General features: G+C 43.9%; 1 protein-coding gene across 1 annotated transcript in view; it reads left to right on the top strand.

Annotated features, from left to right (window-relative positions):
- LOC311232149 (alpha-1,6-mannosylglycoprotein 6-beta-N-acetylglucosaminyltransferase B-like) overlaps positions 1 to 25,729 on the top strand; it is a gene marked incomplete at both ends in the record, with an annotated part of 487,590 nt that overhangs the window by 199,718 nt on the left and 262,143 nt on the right. Inside the window, one exon of the mRNA XM_084318847.1 lies at positions 16,202 to 16,366. Within this exon, the coding sequence (XP_084174973.1) occupies positions 16,202 to 16,366 (165 nt within the window). The remainder of the gene's footprint in view (positions 1 to 16,201; positions 16,367 to 25,729) is intronic.

The raw sequence follows: 25,729 nt of genomic DNA, 5'->3' as shown, positions 1-25,729 counted from the left end.
GGCAGCAGCTACGGAGAAGTACACCATGTGCCGGAGTGTAGGGGTGGAGGGTAGGGGTGGAGTGTAGGGGTGGAGTGTAGGGGTGGAGTGTAGGGGTGGAGTGTAGGGGTGGAGGGCTGGATGGTAGGGGTGGAGGGGTGGAGTGGAGGGGTGGAGGGTAGGGGTGGAGGGTAGGGGTGGAGGGGTGGAGGGGTGGAGTGGTGGAGTGGAGGGGTGAGGGGTAGGGGTGGAGGGTAGCGGTGGAGGGTAGAGGTGGAGGGGTGGAGTGGAGGGGTGGAGTGTAGGGGTGGAGGGTAGCGGTGGAGGGTAGAGGTGGAGGGGTGGAGTGGAGGGGTGGAGTGTAGCGGTGGAGTGGAGGGGTGGAGTGGAGGGGTGGAGTGTAGCGGTGGAGTGGAGGGGTGGAGGGGTGGATGGTAGGGGTGATGGGTAGGGGTGGAGGGGTGGAGTGGAGGGGTGATGGGTAGGGGTGGAGTGGAGGTGTGGATGGGTGGAGGGTAGGGGTGGCGTGTAGGGGTGGAGGGGTGGAGGGTAGGGGTGGAGTGGAGGGGTGGAGGGTAGGGGTGGAGTGTAGGGGTGGAGGGTAGGGGTGGAGGGGTGGAGTGTAGGGGTGGAGTGGAGGGGTGGAGTGGAGGGGTGGAGGGTAGGGGTGGAGTGGAGTGGAGGGGTGGAGGGGTGGAGTGGAGGGGTGGAGTGGAGGGGTGGAGGGTAGGGGTGGAGGGGTGGAGTGTAGGGGTGGAGTGGAGGGGTGGAGGGGTGGATGGTAGGGGTGGAGGGGAGGGGGGAGTGTAGGGGTGGAGTGGAGGGGGAGGGGTGGATGGTAGGGGTGGAGGGTGGAGTGGAGGGTGGAGGGTAGGGTTGGAGTGTAGGGGTGGAGGGTAGGGGGGGGGGTGAGGGGTGGAGGGTAGGGGTGGAGTGTAGGGGTGGAGGGTTGGATGGTAGGGGTGGAGGGGTAGAGTGTAGGGGTGGAGGCTACGGGTGGAGTGTAGGGGTGGAGGGTAGGGGTGGAGTGTAGGGGTTGAGGTGTGGAGGGTAGGGGTGGAGGGTAGGGGTGGAGTGTAGGGGTGGAGGGTTGGATGGTAGGGGTGGAGGGGTAGAGTGTAGGGGTGGAGGCTACGGGTGGAGTGTAGGGGTGGAGGGTAGGGGTGGAGTGTAGGGGTGGAGTGTAGGGGTGGAGGGGTGGAGTGGAGGGGTGGAGGGTAGGGGTGGAGGGTAGGGGTGGAGTGTAGAGGTGGAGGGTAGGGGTGGAGTAGGTCGGTAAGGTATGATGGAGCCAACCCATGCAGTGATTTATAGGTGTAGTCAGGTTTTAAACTGTGGATACCAAACAGAAGGTAAAGACGACTGTTAACACATTCTGTGCCACGCAGTTTGCCCATTTTATACCACTCTGCCAGTGCTGTAAGCCTATGGAGTCGCTCACCTTCTTTGCAGGGCTATAACTTTTTAAATATTATACTGTAGCTATATCGACATTACTATGGCCCATTCAACATCGGGTATCTATCGTTCCGGATGTGGGAACGTTATATTTTTCCATTCATACATTGTCGTGTTAGTACCGTCATGAATATAAGTATGTGTTTGGAGTGTATAGCAGTCATTCCTACAACGCGAATTATAGGCCCGACGCATATTATACATAATCGATTGGCGTTTAGTTCCTATACACGCTATATAAAAAAATTCAAATGCATATGCTCGGTATACATTATGCTCCATCATGCGTGAAGGAAATGGGGGGGGGTCGTTTATGATTCCTTGATTGTCAGTAACGGCTTTCCTTAGTAAGACATCATACGTTGAGCAGATGGATTGCAATGAAATAAATGGACAATCGAGCTGGATTCCTCTTACCTGTGGCCGATGCGTCTGGAGAAAAAAGATTCCAATTATTTGACGTCGATCTGCTAGATCCATTTTCCGTTTGTATTACGCAATAAACGCCGAAAGCATATTGATTCTTGTGTCTCGAAAGCGATGAAATGCACTCAAGTGTTAAACATTAATCCAGAACTATTTTATTGCACTGTAAAACACTGTGATTTTATATGTCTGCACTTTATGTGCACTATTTTACTCTGTCTATTCTATCTTGCTCTTTTTATTATTGTCTATTTAAAACTGAATCAAACCATAAACAAGGTGGCCTGTTGGGATGTTAGATCCTAATGTGAAAAACTGTGATTTTATGTCTGCACTTTGTGCTAATTTTATGCCTGTCTTTTTTCTGTTGTGAAGCACTTTGAGCTGCAGTTTCTGTATGAAAGGTGCTATACAAATAAAGTGTATTATTATATTATTATTATAGGTGAGGAGGATCTTGCAGGGGTTTCTGTAGTTGACGGGGAGCCAGTGGAGTTTTTGGCAGAGCGGGACTCATGTGCTGCCAGGGTTTGGTGCGTGTGAGGACCCTCGCAGCTGAGTTTTGGACGTATTGGGAGCGGTCCAGGACCTTCTTGGAGGCACCAAAAAGGATTCCATTGCAATAGTCGAGGTGGGAAGTGACGAAGGCATGGAATAGTGTTTCAGCTGAGGTGGAAGAAGGTGGACCTGGTGACAGCCTGTCTGGCTGAAATGAGAGGGTTGAGTCCAGTACTACGCCCAGGTTCCTTACCTCCGTGGAGGGGAAGATGGAGTAGCTGTCGATGGATAGGACGAGGCGGTCGATTTATTTTTATAGGAGGGCTGGCGAGGCTACAACTGAGTTCAGTTTTATTGCTGTTGAGTTTCAGGAAATTGGCGGTCATCCATGCTTTGATGTACTTTGGGTATGCAATCGTCAGGCGTGTTATGCAAAACTAGACCCATTTTTTGCCTGATGGATAAGAGGTTAATGTAATGAGACTTGTTATTGAGGGAACGGGTGTTGAGGAGAGCAAAACTGGTCATGTGAACAGGGGCATGAGTGCAGGAAGTGTGTAACTGGAGGGGGGCGGAGATTACATGCACGCGCGCCTTCCTTGAGCGAGTCATGTTGGTGGTAGCGCGCAGATCTCATGATGTTTCCAGGGCTACAAGATCCAGTAGTGACTAGTGTTCGATGACGAATGCGGAAGCACAGACCAAATGCATGGGATGTTGTGAACCCGGCTGAGAACGAACAAACTTTCTCCGGGAGCTTCTATGAGTATAGCGGGGTCGACGTAGAAGTCCTAGTTGTTTGATAACAGAGATGCACGTTGGAATGGTGCAGTTGTTCAATTTCTGTAGTTGCGGGACACAACTTGGTCCCTGATAATGTTTATAAGTTGAAGGTGAAAGCTTTCTCTGATTTATACATTACATATATAACACCCTCACCGAGACATAACACCGGTTCCTGACAGGCAGCGAGCGAGCGAACTGGAGACGAAATCGTGCGCGACACTGTCCTGATATGAGGCGGCGCGTGTCCGAGTGTGTCTGTGTGTGTGTGTTACCTGGAAGCACACGGGGGCAAAGCAGCCTGCGATTCTTGACCAATAAAAAGTGTTTAGGGGCGGGACTCGGCCGCGTAATCGCTCAACTAGAGACACAGCGAGCGAATATTTGAGGGGGGAGCGTCGCTCGCGGCAGGTCAGGATAGTCTGATTGAAACGAATACATTTTAATCATTTTCGCAATCACGCTCGCTCGCGTCGCTGCCTGTCAGGAAGGGGTGTAACAGGGAACAAGAACCTTGATAGAAAAACAGGAGAGAAGAGACAGAGAGAGAGAGAGAGAGAGAGAGAGAGAGAGAGAGAGAGAGAGAGAGAGAGAGAGAGAGATAGAGAGAGAGAGAGTGTGTGTGTGTGTGTGTGTGTGTGTGTGTGTGTGTGTGTGTGTGTGTGTGTGTGTGTGTGTGTGTGTGTGTGTGCACATATTGTATTAGTCCTGTCACTGCTGTGCATTGTTCTCATTTGGTGCACTCTGTGAGTGTGATTGTGATGCTATTGTTACTGTATAGCTGGGTCAGCTCTTTACAGTGTGTTCCTGAACACAAAGCCTTTGTTCAGACTGCAGACTGCTAATCTGATTTTTAAGACAGACTGTCCACACTGTTATTACAAGTGATCAGATGGGATGTGTGTGTCCAGACAGACATCACCTGAATGGGCTGCTATGGTAACAACGTTCTTCCCTCTGGAGGAAACCCCTCCCCCCAGGTGCACAACTGGTATTGAGCCACTTACTACCAAGGATACGTCCGAGGTCTGAATTTACATCTGAATTGGGCCCATAGAGACAAGGAAAAAGCAAAGAGTCTGCTTGATCATAATAATTATTTCTATGTTCTATAATATATTAGTGTTATCATAATATATCTGCTGGGGCCATAGCCTGAAGTCTTACTTAGAACATGTCCAAAGTTGATAACAATATCACCAAAATTTTTAGTTTTACACATCTTTATGTAATGGTACTCCGGAGAGGGAGGCGCACGTTCATACTCTTCTTGCGTATGGTACGCTTTTACAGCTTTTACCGCTTCTCAGCCTCAGAAAACCAACTCAAGTAAGATGTCATTCTTTTCAGAATTTCATTGGCTACAAACGGTCAATCATGTTCAGCGTCAGTGGTGATTGGTCCAGTCATTGAGAGGTCTAGCGTTTATTTGAAAACGATTCATAAATAGGCCGAAAAATGAGAACGTTTTTGTGTATTCTAGAATATTCCGTTTATTATGGAATATTTTTATTTTCCTTGAAAACGAGGGCTTTTCAAGATGCTATGAAACGGAAATGAACCGATAAAAAAACAATCCGCTTCGACAATGTTGACTGGAAAATGAGTCATTGATAAGCGACGGGCAGATTAGACACATAGCCATAATTTAAAACATAGATTAGGCGATATTAACGCTAACATTGAAGTGGATGGTGGCACTGAAAGAGTTAATGACAGCGTTTTTTTTTTATTATGCAAAAAAAATTAAACTGTCCATACGACTGGTTTAAACTCTGCAAAGAGTGACATCATATACATGTAGTACAATGCCAAAGCAGTAGGTGGCGATGTTGTTCAGACATGAAGGCCATTTCAACCAATCAGAAAAGGTTGAACGCTCACTACACTTCCTGCTTAAAAACAACAAAGTCACCATCTTTAAATACCTCGCGTTAGCCATTTAGCCAACGTAGCATTTATTTTTCAGCAAAGAAAGTGCAATAAAAGTGCAATAAACAAAACGGATACATTCACTGTGTGTTCTGCCTCTCATTTGTTGATGAAACAAAACCAACATCAACACAATTTACCACCAAGAGCGGATAGTTTAGTCTCACAAAAATATCTCCGTTGTTGTTAGCTACATGCTAATGTGAATGGCATTCTCCATGTATAGTTAGCATCGAGGCTAGCTGAGGCTAGCATCGGCGATTTTGTTAGCTTACATGCTAACGTAATAATGTGGTAACGTTAACGCTAGTAGAATGAATGGATGCAAACGTTATTTAACAGATTGCAGAATGGGTACAATACAATACGGCTCAATACAAACAATTGTTAAGGGGATGCAGTGTGGACTGGGTTCCTTATAACAATAACTTGACAACACATGAGTTTAGTTTAGCCGCAGCTACAGGTTTTACTCTGGTCAGGTCAGGAATGCGACAACAGACATCATCAGTCGATCACAACACTCTTCAACACAGACGATACGTTTCGAACAAAAGTTTGTTACAATAATTTTCATATAACGCTACTTGGGACAGCTCTGCTGTAAACACTGGGAATAACCTCGGTTGCTATGCCCACACACACCCACTGAAACCGGGATGTGCGCAAAACTTCACCCTGGACACCCTGGTTTTCAAAGACCGCGGTTGCAGTGTAGCAAAACCCCGGTTGTGTGTGGGCGAACAGTGCAACTGCGCACATACAATCGCGGTTACATTAAACCCAGCGCTCGTGTAGACAGCCCCTAACCTCCTTATCTATCCTTAAATAGAAATATTTGGAGATCGGGTCTTCTCTCGCACTGCACCCGACTCTGGAACTCCCTCGCTCAGTCCATCAGAGACTCCCCCACACTCTCCACTTTCAAATCCCGCCTCAAAGCCCACCTGTTCTCCCTAGCCTTCAACCCCCCCCACCCATAACCCCCCCCCCCCCCAACCTGATTGATGTGTGTTCCTGTCGCTCTATGTTATTGTGTTATCTCATGCTGCTTTCCCCTGTTTCCCCCGTGGTCTTATGTTCCTTTTTTGTTCCTTTGTTTTTACTATGTTCCTGTACCTACTATCAGCGACTTCGGGTCCTTGAGGTTGCGGTTACACTTTCGTTTCGTTTTCAGATGTGTTTCGCTTTTCCAGGTCGCAACGTAGCGGTAGCCGAGTGAGACATACGTTTTGCAACCTGAGCACAGTGATGTAGTACACTGCCAAAGCAGTAGGTGGCAGTAGGTGGCGAACATGAAGGCAATTTTCAACCAGTTTATATGTCTGCACTTTATGTGCACTATTTTACTCTGTCTATTCTATCTTCTAACTTGAATGTGCCAATACACTTCCTGCAAAGAAAATGTCAACAAGGCGCCGCCATCTTTAAATGCCTATTTACCCAATGCAGCACTTATTTTTCAGCAAAGTGTAATAAAAGTGCAATAAACAAAACGGATACATTCACTGTGTGTTCTGCCTCTCATTTGTTGATGAAACAAAACTAACATCAACACAAGTGACCACCAAGAGCGGATAGTTTAGTCTCAAAAAGGATCGGCGATGTTGTTAGCTACATTGTTAGCTACATGCTAACGTGAATGGAATATGCCAGTATAACAGTATAGCATTGTAGCTAGAAGCTAACGCTAGCTCATGTTAACCAGCCAGCACCAAACTGATGATATCGGGAGCTATCAGTAGCTAGATAACATTAGAGACAACACCGTGTGTATTAAACAAAGGTGAATAGATGACTGGGCCATTTTGTTTAATGCTTGTTAAGATTGAAAGAGGAGCTTGAGCTAACAGGGTCTGATAGCTAACGCTAGCTCACGTTAGCCAGCTGCAGTGCTCATGCAATCGGTAATGCTAGCAGAATGAATGGATGTAAACTTTATTTAACATATTGCATAATGGGTACAATACAATATGGCTCAATACAAACAATTGTTAAGGGAATGCAGACTGTTGTAGCTTGGACTGGGGTCCTTATAACAATAACTTGACACACATGGTAGCTGCAGCTATTTGGGACAGCTCTGTTGTCACCGGAAGGGCACGCAGATGGTATCTACTGCGCATGGGCGTTGAGCAACAACGGCTCCGCGCAGATTACACGATTATGTTGTCGGCGAGTTTTTGGCGCTATTCCAAAACGGAAACACAATTTAGCGTTTTCAGTAGGGCCACAACGTTTCCGGCCAAAACGGCATTTCTATGTAATAGGGACAGCAAACGTATTCAAAAACGTATAAAAACGAGCACAAAAACAGTGTGTGTAACAAGGGCCTGAGAAGCGCTATATAAATAAAGTTAAATAGTATTATTATTAAAGCAACTAAAAGGCCATTTAATTTCATCATGAATCATCAACTTATTAGGTTAGTCCTGTGTAACAGTGTTACCAATATGGCTGGTTATTTTGTTCTTTTTCTTCATTATATATTTTTCATGTTATTCTCCTCTCCTTTGCCTTCTTATACTTTTTTCTTGTTATTGACTCTTGTTGCTGTGTTTTGAACATGATATCTATCCATGTCTATCTTCCATTTTTTCGTTATAGTGTTTGTCTTATGTTCTCTGATCTTGTTTTGAGTTTCTTTTCTTGACCATGTTTACATGTATTTCGTTCATATTTGATTATGGACATTGATGGGATGGGAGTGGAACTTTACAAGCCCTTTGGGCTTTGTTCCCTCATAGCACTGTTTTTAAATAATGTGCTAAATAAATAAACTAAACTAAACTAGGTCACCCAACAACAGGCACACTTACAGTACTAGCCTGAAGACCAACACTTCACAAACATGCACTGGCATTGTCATGTATCATGGCGGATGCAGGCTATGACAAAATGTCATCATGGCAGGTGGAATAGCCGATCTTACAGTTTCTATCCATTTCTCTCCCAATCACTAAGGGCAAAATGGAGGCCTTATAGTTGGCAGTGCCAGCTTATGTGCCGCCCTTGGCTTCCTCTCAGACAGCAGTGACCTTCAGAGTGTCTGTAGCCGAGGGCGCAGTCTGTGGGCATGTAGGGGGCTTGCCCAGATGAGCAGAGGGAGAAAAAGATGAACAGAGGAAGGATGAGATGAACAGAGGAGGAGAGACACAAAGAAACGTAGAAGGGAGGGGAGAAGAAGGGATGAGTAATGTGTGGGAGTACAAGAGAGAAGGAGGAGGGAGGGCGGAGGAGGAGGAGAAACTCTGTGACAGAAAGATGGAGAAGGTGAGACTAATGTCAAGGTGGAGGTCTTAGTTTGCAGTGCCAGCTTGTGTGCCACCCTTGGTTTCCTCTCAGACAGCTGTGACCTGTGGTCGAGGGCACAGTCTGTGGGCATGTAGGGGGCTTGTGCGCACGCACGCACGCACGCACGCACGCACGCACGCACGCACGCACGCACACACACACACACACACACACACACACACACACACACACACACACACACACACACACACACACACACACACACACACACAGAAGACAGCAATGCTACACCTCCCAATCAGCAAATGGGGATACCGTAATTCCTCTAATAGTAACCGGGTCTCAAATACAAGCCGGGTCTCTATTAATGGCCGGGTGCGCTCTTGAGCTAAGCAATTATAAGCCGGCCTCCTAATACAAGCCGGGTTACTAATATACTGAGCTGCATACTGAGCTAGTTACTTGATTTCACTTTGAAAACGTTGAAATGACCAGTGACCACTTGTAATTGCACTGTTTACTATTTCATACAGTACTTGGTTTCAATAAATGAACCCAGTACATTTTACTGGGTTCAAACTGACACAAAATGTTGATTTATTCATTATGATCCGTTTGAAAATTTGAAATATAGGCCTCCCTCTTATACAGGCCTCCTCCTAATACAAGCCTGGTACCCGCTACAGTTGAAACAAATACAAGCCGGGGTTACTATTAGAGGAATTACGGTACATAGCATGCTTGCCTCCCAAAAATGCATAACTTGAGTCTCATCCACCCAGTATTTGCAGACACATACTGTACATGGCCAGTAAAAATTGTTCCTGTAGGTTTTGCAGAACTCATTAGCAATTCCTTTAACGTTTCAATGGAGCAGAATCCACCATAGCAGACTCAGACTGCAGAAACAGAGACACCACTTTTCTCTCTTCAAACGTCTCTCTGTAAATATGAGACAAACTCCAGAGAGGCTTAACCTTTTCACTACCACTAAGGTTAACCCTTTCACTACCACACTACAGACGGAACCCTTTGTTGTGTGGCAGTGAAAGGGTTAACCTTCTGTATTGTTGCAGTGAAAGGCTTAACCATTTGGTAGTGTGGTAGTGAAAGCGTTAAAATCTCACCATGAAGCTTGATGGCTCGTCCTCAGTTCAGTTGAGCCACTACAGCTGAGTAAGCAAGTGTGGTTACGTCTAAAGGTCGATGAGATGGTAAAAAATACCAAGAGAAAACTGTACTACTTCTATAATTTCAGAAGTGGCTTTATGATAGGTTTAGTTGACAAAAGTTAAGTTACGATTTGACTCCAGTCCTCCTCCTAAGTTCTAACACACACACACACACACACACACACACACACACACACACACACACACACACACACACACACACACACACACACACACACACACACACACACACACACACACACACACACACACACACACACACACACACATGGTCAGCCTGGGTAACCTGTCTCCCCTAGTCAAGCCCTTTGTTAAAAACCTGGGCGTGCTCTTTGACCCCGAGTTTTCCTTCAATAGGCAGGTAAACTCGGTGGTGAAGGGATGCTTTTTCCAGCTCCGGTCCATAGCCAAGATCAAGGCCATTCTCTCCCCCTCAGACCTGGAAAGAATAATTCACGCCTTCATATCCTCACGCTTAGACTACTGTAACTCCCTGTACCTGGGGCTAAATAAATCCACCATAGCCCGTCTACAACTCCCCCAAAACGCTGCCGCTAGACTGCTCACAGGTACCCGGAAGAGAGCTCACATCACCCCTGTACTTGCCTCCCTCCACTGGCTCCCGGTGCGCTTTAGAATAGACTTCAAGGTCCTCTTAATGGTGTACAAAGCCCTAAATGGTAAAGCCCCTGCTTACCTAGCAGACCTCCTCACCCCCTATACCAACGCCAGGGCCCTCAGATCGGCTGATAAGGGTCTCCTAACCACTCGTAGGTCCAACTTCAAGTCTAGGGGGGGACGTGCTTTTGCGGTCGCAGCCCCTGACCTCTGGAACAGCATCCCCATGTCCATCAAATCTGCCCCCTCCATCGAGTCTTTTAAATCAAAACTCAAAACCCACCTATATCGCCTGGCCTTCCCTGACTCACTTTGACTCTTGCCGTACTTGTTGACGTGTTGTTCTGTTTTTCCTTTGTCTATCCGTTGATTTTATTTTGTTTCTCTGTTTATTTTATACTTTTCTTTGTACTTAGCTTAGCCATGTGAAGCACTTTGGTTGACAAGCGTCATGTTTAAACGTGCTATACAAATACATTTGATTGATTGATTGATTGATGGTCAGTCATCAAACAAGGCCAGGAGCAAAAAGCAAAGAGCACAAAGAGAGCATTTTCTCTCTAAACAACAGTATTAAATACTCAAATCTAACCACTATTTTCTACTGATTGGTCTAATCAATTTGACTTCCCTATTCTTTCTCCACTCATGGCAGACGTCCAACCTACTCTAATTTGCATATACTGTAATTACTTTTTAACCAACTAACTATACTGATCTCACCTCTAAACGTATAAGGAAAGTGTGTTGAAGCAGCAGACAAATCAGCGTGAAGAAAACCAAGTCATCAAAACGAGGAAAAAAATGCAAATCCGCAACTGCAGCCTGTCTGAATGCAGAACTCAAAAGCCATCCAAGGCAGGAAACAAGAGATGTGATGAGAGACTAAATGTTTTGATTTATCTGTCCACAATTTATCAGAAGGATATTATACATTATTATTATCTTTGACATTTCCACTTCCTCTGATCAGGCTGGCTGCGCACCAGTGCCCCCTATGGACTGGCTGCCACTCCTTATGTACACACTTCAATAGTCTATTCATATGTCACACTACATTGCCTCAAATAATGTGTATACAATGATGATGATGATGATGATGATGATACTATAACCAACACACAGGCTTATTAAACGTCTCTCTCTCTCTCTCTCTCTCTCTCTCTCTCTCTCTCTCTCTCTCTCTCTCTCTCTCTCTCTCTCTCTCTCTCTCTCTCTCTCTCTCTCTCTCTCTCTCTCTCTCTCTCTCTCTATCTCTCTCACACACACTCACACACACACTCTCTCACATTCTCTCTCCTCCCTTTTACTGTCTCCTTCTATCTAATCTCTCCCTCTCTCTCTCTCTCACACACATTCTCTCTCCCTCTCTCTCTCTCTCTCTCTCTCTCTCTCTCTCGCTTTACTGTCTCTTCCTATCTAATCTCCCTCTTCCTCCTTTACTGGCTCTCTCTCTCTCTCCCCCTCTCTCCTGTTAATCGTATTGATGAAGTCTCGCACCATACTCTCTCCTGTCCTCATCTCTTTCCATACTCCTCCATCTCATCCCTCCTTCCTATCCTCTCCCTTTTCACCTTCCCCCCTTTCTCCTCTTCTCTACCTATCTTAGCTTCTTCTTTTACTTCACCTCTTCTCTCCCATATGGGTGATTTAAGGTGGAATATAAATGCCGGGCGTCCTTTCCACTAGGCAGATCAGGGCCATTTAGTGCACTTCCTTAATAATAGGGCCCCCAACCAAGCAATTGTATTTTAAATATTGATTTTCTTTTAAATCTAGTGGAGTAGTAGAGTTATTCAATCAAAGGCCTCTAAGTTATTTAATTGGTTTTATCGAGGTCAGTCAGCCAATCAGACGGCCCCTAAAAACATCAATCATCAAGTCAAACATGATTTTAATAGAACTGCAAAATGCCACAATGGCTATACCCCTCTATAGGGTATAGGCTATAGGATATTGTTGTTACAAGCCTAAAGCTTTGCCGTGATAATTCTGAGCTGGTGTATAGTGGTCTCCTTTCTCTGCGTTGTAAAACCCTTCTATACTCACTCAATAGTGGTTTGGATGAATCAAAGTCGGACGAGATGCTTGACTTAAAAACAGCTGTGTTTATGCATTCTAAGAAACACAAACTAAACTAATTAAACAAGTACTTGAATTACTTTCTAGTTCTAACAGAGGTCAGCTCTACAATTCTCTTCGCGTGGTTAACAATGGTTGCCTTGGTAACCCATCTCGTCTCTGTTCTCGTGCAATTCTTCTGGAAGGGTGGAGTTCTGCTGTGTTGAGTTCCTTGTCGCTTCTCGAGTTCCTCCTTAAAACCCCTAAGTCCTGCCCCTGCGATCGAGTGATGATCGCTAGGGGGCGTTCACTTTTCTTCCAATTGGCTATTTCTAGACGTCGGCCATCTTGGAGCCAGGCCGCCGCCATTTTGAAACTATATAACTCTTTATATGGAGAGATGTCTGAATCTAGAGGCGGTCCGTCCTATTTTGAACATAGGACGTTACAGTTCCTTAGTTTAACGTTAATGTACTTTTGCTTTGATTCTAATAACTTAAAAACGAGTAATTATGTCCTAACTTAATTAGACTATTAATTTAGTCTTTTTCCCGAATTTTTAGTAAGTATTATACCTGAATTATCCTAGTTTTGGTTCTATAAGCAACAAAAGAGTAACTATTTATTCCATTTTTAGCTCTTAGTTTATCAATTATGTCGCTAGGTGTATTTTAAACATGGTTGCCAAGTTCTAATTTTACCCCAAACTATATTTATTGCTTAAGTCAACTTAACAATGACTAACAACCATTCTACTTAGTTTCATAATTACGGTTCTGAACTGGGCTAACTATTAGTGCTATTTTCCTGAATAGTTCTAAATGTTTAATTTCATTAAAACAACGTTTTAAACCAAATCTAGTTTACCTCTGTCTCATGGCAGACAGGAGGAACTAAGAATATCTCCTGTCCCCAACCTGACACCTTTTCTACTGCAGATGCCTTTAGGCTATTTTTAACTTTACTTTATATGGGATTAAATCACTTAGACATGGTTTTTTAATTACCTTGTTTAGTCTTAAACGGACCAATACAATAATCTAAACAGATCTAGTCTATATTTTATATTTAATTATGTATTATTTTCTAGTTAACTGTTCTCTAAACTTAGACAATTAATTTCTCCTTTGTTTAAGTGTAAACAAATGAGTTCCTGTGACTAGAAGGTGACCAGGTGCCCTCTTCTTTGAAGTTGGACCCATAAAGATTTGCTTACAGTGGGTTCCTAAGGGCCCTTTCTCACTCACTGCTCTGTGTCGAATCAGACCCGGCTCGCATCAGAAAAGGGTGTGTCTGTCTGAGGCAGCGGTTACACCTTTCGTATCATCTTCGTATTGTTTTCATATGCGTATCGCCGCGACGTCGTGCGCCTCGAGTCACACTTTCGTTTTTTTTCCGTTTTGTCACCCGAGCACACTGATGTAGTACACTGCCAAAGCAGTAGGTGGCAGTAGGTGGCAAACATGAAGGCAATTTCAACCAATCAGATTGAATGTGCCAATACACTTCCTGGAAGCTCCAGCAAAGAAAATGTCAATAAGGCAGGCGCCTATGCCGCGCCACCATCTTGCCTATTTACTCAATGCAGCAATTCCTTTTCAGCAAAGCCTAATAAAAGTGCAATAAACAAAACGGATACATTCACTGTGTGTTCTGCCTGTCATTTGTTGATGAAACAAAACTAACATCAACACAAGTGACCACCAAGAGCGGATAGTTTAGTCTAAAAAACGATCGGTAGCATTGTTAGCTGCATGCTAACGTCAATGGAGTATGCCATTATAACAATATAGCATTGTGGCTAGAAGCTAACGTTAGCTCACGCTACTTAGCCAGCACCAAAACTGATGATATCGCGAGCTATCAGTAGTTAGATAACATTAGAGACAACGCTGTGTGTATTAAACAAAGGTGAATAGATGACTGGGCCATTTTGTTTAATGCTTGTTAAGTTGAAAGAGGAGCTCTGAGCTAACAGGGTCTGAATCCTGATAGCTCACGTTAGCCAGCTGCTCATGCAATCGGTAATGCTAGCAGAATGAATGGATGTAAACTTTATTTAACATATTGCATATGGGTACAATACAATACGGCTCAATACAAACAATTGTTAAGGGAATGCAGACTGTTGTAGCTTGGACTGGGGTCCTTATAACAATAACTTGACAACACATGGTAGCTGAAGTTATTTGGGACACGGAGCAGCTATGTCCCAAACACACACACTGTTGTCACCGGAAGGGCACGCGATGGTATCTACTGCGCATGGGCGTTTTCGCAACAACGGCTAGCGTGCTGACTACACGCTGTTGTCGATTCGTTTTTTTTGCGTATCTCCAAACGCAAACACAATTTTGCGTTTCAGTCTAAACGCAAAAAAAAACTAGTCTAACCATGGCCTGAGTGAGAACGCTGTCCCCCATCCCCGCCCCCCGCTGATTCGTCCCCGGGGGCGCTGAACCGGGGCCGGTGAAATAGGTGGTCTCAGGTGCGCACTAGTGGGGGCGGTTAGGCCTGGCAATTTTGTTTGCCATTGCTATGTCTATACATTGTTCGAATGCATTTATTTCTATTAGACCAGTGGTGCCCAACCAGTCGGCCGTGGTCGACCAGTAGATCAATGACATGCAATATAATTGCCACAAGCGATGGGATAATGTTAGCTTCTGAACAGGCTAGCTAACTAGCGTTAGCCGTTAGCCATTGCTGTATACTATACTTTCTTGTTCGAATGCATTTATTTCTATTAGACCAGTGGTGCCCAACCAGTCGGCCGTGTGGTCGACCAGTAGATCAATGACATTCAATATAATGCTAATCGATGCAGCAATGTTACTAGTAAAGGCTAAGCTAACTAGCGTTTAGCCGTTAGCTTAGCGCTATCGTTAAAACGCTCAAAAGCGGACTCTACAACACCATCCATTCGTGATAAAATGGGGTGGGTTATATTGACAAGGCTTGACAACAGAGGTTCAAATATAACTTCATATTTATTGGCAATTTGTTCATTTTATATCAGCATCCAGAGTCCGCAGTCGTGTTAAGACATTCCTGTTTACATTTTCGAACGTGACATCATCGCCTACGGCAAGCGTAAACGCTCAAAAGGCAAACCGTAAACAGAACCCGAAGCGAACCAAGACTGCAGTGTGTACACAAACTAGAGGGGGGGGGGGGGGGGGGTTCGCACTCTGACCCGGAATGAGGGCGGTACGCGACCGGTACGGACAGAATGAGTGAGTGAGAAAGGGCCCTAAATGACCTTTTGTCGAGTTTCAGGCTAGCATATTGAAATGCTAACTTTAGCTAGACTCAAGCCCCATATATGGCCTAGAGTATTTACAGTTGGCCTAATCAATCACAATGTATCCATTGTGGGGGAAGGTTTGGTCAACAGCCATCTGGTTAATTCTTTACTTTTTAGCAGCCAGAACCTGGTGGTATTTAAATTACATTGTGGTCTCCTGTAACATATATGTGTGGAGGGGGAAGGTGCCATTTACAGTTGCAGCGAGAGAGACAGAGGGAAACAGTAATTAACTCACTTTTAGGACTATGTGCAAATTAAAGATTGGTCTCATCCTGTTCCTTACCTCTCCCCTCCGGGGGAGGTAAAACACATTTTTGACCCCAGAGCCTCTGACTTTAATCCTTATAGTGATGTCTAGAAGAACTCTGTATTTAAACTATATTTAAATAGTACTGAAATAACTGTCTTTCTGCTTTTACCAAACTTACACATGATTATGAACCTTTTCTCCCAGTAGCTTGCAGACCTTTGTTGGGACATTTTGATGCAGAAATATACCACAATATCTAATTCATGGTAAAGTGTAAGGTTCCCAAAATTAAAGGATGGCGCTGTTTAATCTTTCAATTTATATTTTACATGAATTCTCTCTCTCTCTCTCTCTCTCTCTCTCTCTCTCTCTCTCTCTCTCTCTCTCTCTCTCTCTCTCTCTCTCTCTCTCTCTCTCTCTCTCTCTCCATCCATCCAGGCTGCATTCCGCACAGACCTGACGGTCCTGTTGGATCAGGTGGGGACGGGCAAGGAGTCCCTCAGCTTCATGAAGCGCCGCATCCAACGCCTAGCACAGCAGTGGGCCACGGCCGCCAACCGACTGGACGCCAAGCTGAACCAACGCTGGAGGGACCAGAGGAAGGTGAGGAGGAGGATGTGGAGGGGTGGGGTGGGGTGGGGTGGGGTGGGTGTTACGTCTGGTACTCTAGCGAGTGCCAGCACTTAAACCAGTGTTCTGACTATTGCGACAGTGTCGTATTCATGTGTTGAGATTCACGTTATGGCATATGGCCGAACGTGACGTTGATGTTGATGTTACGATGTACGTTACCATGCATGTGTCTCAGTTGAGTACCAGTAAACACTGTTAAGCTACAACAACGTGTTGTCTGATTATTCCAACATAACAGTGGGGTAGAGTGACACGTTGAGGAATGATCAGAGTTGAAGAGCGTACCTTCAAAATGTAATCTGTGTGACTTTGCCTCCTAAATCCATCCATGTCTAACACTGGATTCTATTTTACGCACTGTCATTTGAATATCATCAGTGTCATCATTTAGAACCATTATTTCAACTTATACATTGGAGGGAGGGGAGGGAGGTAAAAGATAACTGTTACAAACTGAAGCAGGGAGATTTGTAATCATGTTTTTAAACCATCCGTATGATAGTATTGATTCTTAGCGTGAGTTGGAGATCATCCCAAGAAGCTGGAGCACCCAAACAAAAGGCTGATTATCCCAGTTCAGTCTGTATTCGGGGGAACCTTAAGCATATAAGCCAGTCATTTGAGCTGTCAGATAGGGTCCATCATTCCAATCTAGCAACATTGGGATATGTTAGAAAAAGATATAGAAAAATATTAAATACAATTAATACAAAATAAATACTGCAATATCAGCAGTATAATTGAACCCTTTCACTACCACACTACAGAAGGTTAACCTTCTGTAGTGTGGTAGTGAAATGGTTAACCCTTTGGCAGTGTGGTAGTGAAAGGGTTAAACTGTCAAAGGCAGCTAAATAAGGTTAAAGGAGCCTTAACCATCAACATCATCATGCTAATGGCAATCCAGCACCAGAGGAGAAAGAGGGAGGAAAGGATGTGATGTGAGATAGAAGAGAGGAGAGGAGAAGTGGGGGAGATGGATGGTGATGGATGGGATGGAAAGGAGAGAGAACGAGGACAGAGCGTAGGAGGGACGTTGTAAAGAGCCACTCACTCAAGAAGCGTAGAGATGTTGTATTCATTATAATTTCTATTGTTATCCTTTCGCATTCAGTTGTTAGAGATATCCTGCACCTCCACCCCGATTTTGAGTTGTATCAAATGTACGTGTTAAAAGTAAGCGTGCCTGTGTGTGTGCGTGTGTGTGTGCGTGTGCGTGTGTGTGTGTCAAGTCAAGTCAAGTCAAGAGTTTTATTTGTCACGGCATACGGATATACAATGAAATGCGGGTGGTCTTGCCCGCAACGATGTGCAATTGGTACAACATATAATAGAATCCAATACAAAAATTTGTGCAATAAAATTGTGCAATAACAGGTAGCAGGTAACAATACATTTGTGCAATAACGGGTAACAGTTAACAGTTAACAGTAGTAGTAATAGTAGTGCAATACACTGTGTGTGTGTGTGTGTGTGTGTGTGTGTGTGTGTGTGTGTGTGTGTGTGTGTGTGTGTGTGTGTGTGTGTGTGTGTGTGTGTGTGTGTGTGTGTGTGTGTGTGTGTGTGTGTGCGTGTGTGTGTGTGCATGTGTGTGTGCATGTGCTAATTGAGACCACTGTCTCAAGCCAAAGGCAGTACCAATCCCAACACATTAATACGACTCTAACATCTCAACCTATATGCTAGATACATTCAGTACTATGTACAGTATGTATCCTCCAATCCGTCCACAGACCGCTTCATTAAGACCCTCCTCCCTGCCAGACATTCTGCTCGCGGTCCACAGCCTTTAACATTCCGGCAGGGTTTAGCCGCTGATTCAATTCTCTGCTTCCCTTTTGTTTGACTTTCTCGTTGATTGTTGTTTGCGTGTTTACTTAGAAGACGTCAGCAGAGCAGAGAGGAAGGATGGGGAGGTGGAGAGAACATTTCTCTTAGCGGTTACACTACCTGTCAGAGAGAGAGAGAGAGAGAGAGAGAGAGAGAGAGAGAGAGAGAGAGAGAGAGAGAGAGAGAGAGAGAGAGAGAGATGGCATCTTGAATGAGATGATGAAAAATATGAACAAGAAATTCCAATTGGCTATATTAAAACTATTCAATTTGGTCCTGAGTGTAGGATATTTTCATGACATCTGGAATCACGGACTCATAACTCCAATCTATTAAAGCGGAGACAAATTTGACCCTAATAATAACAGAGGCATCTGTGTGAACAGTAATCTGGGGAAGGTTTTCTGTAGTATTATGAATACCAGACTTTTAAACGTCCTTACCAAGCACAATGTCTTGAGTAAAAGCCAAATTGGATTTATACCAAAACACAGCACAACCGATCATATTTACACCCTACATACCCTAATTGATAAACATAAACTTTATTGACTTCCAAAAGGCTTTTGACTCTATTTGGCATACAGGACTGTTCTATAAAGTTATAGAGAGTGGTGTAGGGGGTAAAACATATGATATTATTAAATCAATGTATTCTGGTAATATGTGCAGCATAAAAATTGGCAAAAAAAGAACAGAATTCTTTACCCAAGGGCGAGGCGTTTGTCAGGGCTGCAACCTCAGCCCGGCACTCTTCAATATCTATATTAATGAATTGGCTAATATACTAGAAAAGTCCTCTGCCCCCGGTGTAAGTCTCCACAATCAAGAAGTTAAATGCCTGCGCTTTGCAGATGACCTGGTTGTGGTGTCCTCCACAGCAGACAGCCTACAGCAGAGCCTGGACCTGCTAGCGCATTATCGTCAGACCTGGGCCCTGGCAGTAAACCCCAAAAAGACCAAAATAATGATATTCCAAAAAAGATCCAGATCTCAGGACGTCCTACCAAAGTTCTCAATTGGTACAAAACATGTAGAGTGCACACATTACACCTATTTAGGCCTAAAACTAAGTTCAACTGGACATTTTAAGGAAGCAGTAAATGAGCTGAGAGGGAAAGCACGCCGGGCTTTCTATGCCATACAAATAAATATACAAACAGAAATACCAATTATTTGAATCTGGTTAAAATGCATTGAATGTGTTATTGAACCAATTGCACTCTATGGCAGTGAGGTGTGGGGTCCACTTACAAAACAAGACTTTACCCAATGGGACAAACACCCCATTGAGGCCCTGCATGCAGAGTTCTGTAAAATTCTCCTACATGTCCAGAGGAAAACTACAAACAATGCATGCAGGGCAGAATTAGGCCGTTACCCACTAATACTAAAAATACAAAAAAGAGCTATTCACTTTTGGACACACCTAAAACAAAGTGACCCCCTCTCGCCCTGCAGTGCCAAGAGCTGAGGAGCATCAGGAACCCCCTTACCCAGCTGGTCCTGAGGCTGAGTCCACAAGCCTGCTTTCTTAACACACCTCAGGAACAGAACACATCACCAATCAGAATAAATCCAATTACTACACAGCTAAAACAAAACTACATCACTTATTGGAAAACACAAACAAAAGCACAGAGCAAAATGCAGTGCTATCTGGCTCTAAATCGACAGTACACCATAGCAGATTATTTGAGCATGATGACTGATCAACAACTAAAAAGAACCTTGACAAAATACAGACTGAGTGAGCACAGCCTTGCTGTTAAAAAGGGGAGGCGCAGGAAAACCTGGCTTCCTGCAGAGCAAAGGCTGTGCTGTCATTGCATCCTCAGTGAGCCTGAAACTGAGTTGCACTTCCTCACCAAATGTGAAAAATATAAATATATTAGAGAAACGCATTTAATTTTTCTTTTTTTATTAATAACAAAAGGTTTTCTTGCACTACCAGATACAGGAAAACTACCAGTCTTACTAGGGGAGGACTCAACAAGCTGTGAGCTAGAAGCAGCCTATGTTGCTGCCTGCCATAGTCTGAGGGACAGTGAGTGACATGTTTATGCCGTAATATTTTATGTTTTATTTTATGATGATAATTTTTTTATGTACTATGACATTAATATCTGTTTTGTAATCCATGTTTATGTTATTAATCATTTGCTTTGGCAACATGTACAAGTTGCGTCATGCCAATAAAGCCATTTGAATTGAATTGAATTGAATAGAGAGATATATATATATAGAGAGAGAGATATATATATATAGAGAGAGAGAGAGAGAGAGAGAGAGAGAGAGAGAGAGAGAGAGAGAGAGAGAGAGAGAGAGAGAGAGAGAGAGAGAGAGAGAGAGAGAGAGAGAGAGAGAGAGAGAGAGAGAAAGAGACTCTACGGCACCACAGAGATATAATCAAAAGAGAAGTGTGGAATCCTAACCTTTATCTGACAGTAGGAGCAGCGGAAGACGTTTTTATTCTGATAATTTAGCTTTCAGCCCATCCATTAAATCTGAAGGAGAACCTGCTCACAATATCAGCGGCTTTCTGCTCATCCGCTCCCGTATGATATGAACTCGTCTGTGGAATGCTCTCCCTGACCACCTGGAAACACCACCACAGACTGGATGCTTTTAAAAAGGGCCTCAAAACTCATCTTTTTATTAGAGACTTTTGTTGATTTTTATCTAGTTTTAGCTCCACAAATTTGATCTTCTTTTACCAGTTTTTACTCTTTACAAGTTTTAGTGTTCTTTTTATTCCTTACTAGTTTTAGTCTTGCTTATTTATATTCTTTCTTTTTTTACTCTCTTGCTAGTTTTTATGTCCTTTTAACCTCTTCCGTCCGTCGGCGGACCGCAAATGGCATCATGTCATAAATCAATATCCCCAGAATGTTCTACAAAAGTATCGTTGTTTTTGTCAAATGTATTCAAGTATAAACATCCTAACCATGTCACAACAGCATTTATAATGTATATATATTATCATCAATACGTTAGTTTAGGAATAGGTTAAAGTGTTATTATTTTGTTATATTTTCGAAATGTCAATGTTATTTCTCGAGAGGCGACCATTTTGGAAAACCTTGAATCATGGGAATTGTAGTTTTTTTGCTGACATTTTGTAAAGGACATCCATAGACCACTGCACTTCTGCGTTACATTGAAATCAGGGAGGAGATAGAGGGGGGAGCAAATTAATGAATGTGGATGAGAGCCTTGATGTGATTGCAGCTACGGCTGTGGGGGTGCTACAGACATGATCGAATAGACTTGTATGCGCCTGAATCTCCTGAACACGGCGCGACCCATTCCAAAACGATCGGAACTTAATGGGTCGAGATAAAGTCCCTTTTTCAGCACCTACTCCCCATACGCATGTGCAGATTGCCAACGTATTTTGACGGCACGCGACGTGGCGCGAAACCGGGTAGAATATTCCATCAGTTCCATCCATCCACCTGGAGACTCAATAAGGTAATTGTAGATGTCGCCATAAGACGCGTCTGGCCATTGAGTGGGGTTCTACAGAACCTTCTGTTTAATCATCTTCCCTTTATTCATTTCCTTAGATTTTTTTGTACACATGATCTCAAGAAGGTACTGAACGAGATCAGTGGCAATTTTTTATGTTTGGTCATTATTAGCATGAATTAATGAATGAATTAATGAATTAATGAATTAATGAATGAATGAAAACTTTATTTAACAGATTGCAGAATGGGTACAATACAGTATGGCTCAACATACAATTGTTAAGGGGATGCAGACCAGAGAAAGACGTTTGTCTTGTTTACATCAGGGTCCCCCATTTTCAATTCATAGTGACATTTATGACATACACAACATATATGACATCATGACATTTATGGCATAGGGACATACATGACATACAGGTATATAGTACTGTTACATTTGTGACATATACGATATGCAAATATACAGTACTGTTACCCATAGATCCTGACAGAGTATATACATATGATGGGGAGGGGACTGTACATTAGGAGGGGGTGGATGGGAAAGAAATATACATACGGTGGGGAGAGAATATATACATACGGTGGGGATGAGACTGTACATAGGAGGGGGTGGGTGGGTGGGAGAGAAATATACATACAGTGGGGAGAGAATATATACATACAGTGGGGAGGAGACTGTACATTAGGAGGGGGTGGGTGGGTGGGAGAGAAATATACAAAACGGTGGGGAGAGAAATATACATACTGTGGGGAGAGAATATATACATACGGTGGGGAGGAGGCTGACTATTAGGAGGGGGTGGGGGTGGGGGGGGTTTGGACATTTACGGTGGGCAGTTTCGAATTGCAGCATCCCATAGGTGCTCTTTAAGAGCGGTTTTGAATGTGGGTACGGATTCACATTCCTTTACAGCTTTGGGTAGGGCGTTCCACATTGATGTGGCATAATTGCGAAACGTGTTTAGTCCCTTGTTTGAGCCGAATCTGGGTTTAACATGATTTGTTGAGCTTCCTCTGGTGTTGTGGTCGTGGTATTCACTGACCTTTGGGAAGTATTTTGACATGTACATGGGTACCTTAGTCGTATAGTGTATCTTGTAGACCAGGCCCATTGCAAGTTGCTGTACTCTGTCGTCTACTCTAAGCCATCCTAGGTAGTCAAAGTGGGCAGGGGTGAGGTGAGTTCTAGGGGTAAGGTCAAGTAGAAGTCTGACCAGTTTGTTTTGTGATGTTTGTAATCTTGTTTTTAGCACCTTTGAGGTGCTTTGGTACCATGAGGTGCAAGCATAGTCGTAGTACCCTTGAATGAGTGCTCCTGCCAGAGTCTTCAGGGTATTCTTGTTTACCAGAGAGGAGATCCGGTACAAGAATCTAGTTTGTTGGTTGACTTTTTTTTATTTACTTGGGATGCCATTTTGTCACAGGAAAGATTTGCCTCTAGGATGGAACCTAGGTATGTAATTTCATCTTTCCTTGTGACAATATTGTCACCCACTGTAACTGAGAAGCCGTCGGTCTTGCTGAGTCTGTTATTTGATCCGAAGAGAATGGACTCTGTTTTACCCAGGTGTAATGTGAGTTTGTTATCAGCGAGCCAGGTGCATATTCTGCCCAGTTCTGAGCTGAGGGTTTTTTCAACCTGTAACTTGTTCTTGTCAGAGACCAGCAGGGCTGAGTCGTCCACGAACAAGAACAAGTTGCATTCACAAGCTGACGACATGTCATTTGCATAAATTAGGAACAGTAGCGGTCCTAGTATGCTTCCTTGTGGAACACCACAGCTCACTGTGAGGGGGGGATAGAGTACCGTTTACCTCCACCATCTGTTCTCTCCCCTCGAGGTAAGATTGCATCCAGCTCACTGATAAACTATCAAAACCAATTGCTTTTAGCTTGTCAATCAGCATGGTGTTATTCACTGTCAAAGATGCAAAGAAAAATCATAATTCATATTCTCCTTTGTCCATATTCACAATTTCCTTCCATCCATATTCACAATTTAAGCAAGCCTAGTAATAGACACAATATTTCTGACATTGGGAATACATTCACTGAGCTCCATAGATGTCCCTGTTCTATTTCAGAAATTCACTGAAATCATTAACTTAAGTAGCCTATAGGATCAACCTTGTGCTTCCTTCGCTTTACAGGCAGACGTTCTCACATTAAAGGTAGAGTCTGTAGCGCCGTCAAACAACGACCTCTCGGCAAAACGAGCCCTGTTTGTGTTTTTTTACATTTCTTATTTTGGTCTGATGTGTGGGTTTGCACTATAGTAACATATTATACTGTGACTTTCTCCAGACCCCTCTTAGCCCTTTCACTACCACACGGTTAACCGTCTGTAGTGTGGTAGTGAAAAGGTCAACCGTCTGTAGTGTGGTAGTGAAAGGGTTAACCTTATGTAGTGTGGTTGTGAAAAGGTCAACCCTTTGTCGTGTGGCAGTGAAAGAGTTAACCGTCTGTATTGTTGCAGTGAAAGGGTTAACCCTTCGGTAGTGTGGTAGTGAAAGGGTTAACAGAGCCTTGGGTGTGGCCAGCAGTAGCAACCCCTCACCCTATCCCCTACTCAACTCCAACCCACACACATCAGACCAACACAAAAGGATGGTAACAAAATACGTGTTGGCCTAAAAGGCGCTGTTTGACGACATTAGAGACTCTAAGAGAATAAACCATGCCTCTTCTTTTTTTTTAAGTAAGTAAATATCTAGCCAAACAAAAGTTCCAGGTTGAACACTGAATGTGAATAATACATCATGTAACAGAAGAAAACATTATTCTGTACAAAACACTTAATCTCTCTCTCTCTTTTATATATATAAAATATGTATTTCTTTTTTCTAATACAAAGGGGACTCAACTGAATGAATAGTTTGGGGATGAAAGAATAGTAATGATCAAGCATTGTGTGTGTGTGTGTGTGTGTGGTGTGTGTGTGTGTGTGTGTGTGTGTGTGTGTGTGTGTGTGTGTGTGTGTGTGTGTGTGTGTGTGTGTGTGTGTGTGTGTGTGTGTGTGTGTGTAGGTGTGTAGGTGTGTGTGTGTGTGTGTGCCTGTGCACGTGCATGCGTGTGTGTGTGTGTGTGTGGTGTGTGTGTGTGTGTGTATGTGTGCGTGTGTATGTGTGCGCTTGCATGTGTGTGTGTGTGCCTGCATATGATTTGTGTGTCCGTCCAACTCCTAATTGCCCCTTGAAAATTAATTGGGCCGACAGTATAGCTGACAATGACAGTATTGGAAGGAGATGAGCAGAGGGAGAAAAAGATGACAGAGGAAGGATGAGATGAACAGAAGAGGGGAGACACAAAGAGACGTAGAAGGGAGGGGAGAGGAAGGGATGAGGAAGGGGGGATGTGTGGGAGTACAAGAGAGAAGGAGGAGGAGGAAGAGAAGGATAACGTCTGTGAGAGAAAGATGGAGAAGGTGAGACTAATGTCAAGGTGGAGGTCTTAGTTTGCAGTGCCAGCTTGTGTGCCACCCTTGGTTTCCTCTCAGACAGCTGTGACCTGTGGTTGAGGTCACACTCACACTGACACGGGGACACACATACACGGACACACACACACACACACACACACAGCCACACTTACTGTAAATATTCCATGAGTCCATGGCATAAAGACTTACCTCTGTCTATGTGTTCAGATTCCTTAGAGAGGCAGCTAGCTGGGAGAAAGCAGCTTATGAGGAAGTATATTTAGCATCACCGTTACACGGTGTGTGTGTGTGTGTGTGTGTGTGTGTGTGTGTGTGTGTGTGTGTGTGTGTGTGTGTGTGTGTGTGTTTATTTGTGCCCGTGCGTGCGAGTGTGTGTGGCATTCTGCAGTGTGAACCAGTGACAAGAATCGCAATTCCTTTGGTGTTTTATTGGAACCACCCTCCATGTCTGCTCTAGTACAGAGGAGTTATTATTATTTTTGCATTTGCAAATTAAACTAACGGACTATTAAGAAGTCTAGGGTATTAAAAGTGTCGGTCTGCAGCTTTTGAAAAGCTCCTCTTACCTTTAACTGTTTAATCCTG

The sequence above is a fragment of the Notolepis coatsorum genome (assembly GCF_963971535.1).
Source record: "Notolepis coatsorum genome assembly, chromosome: 7".
Lineage (NCBI taxonomy): Eukaryota > Metazoa > Chordata > Actinopteri > Aulopiformes > Paralepididae > Notolepis > Notolepis coatsorum.
Note: the sequence above shows the minus strand (reverse complement) of the source record. Positions and strands in the feature narration are given on the sequence as shown.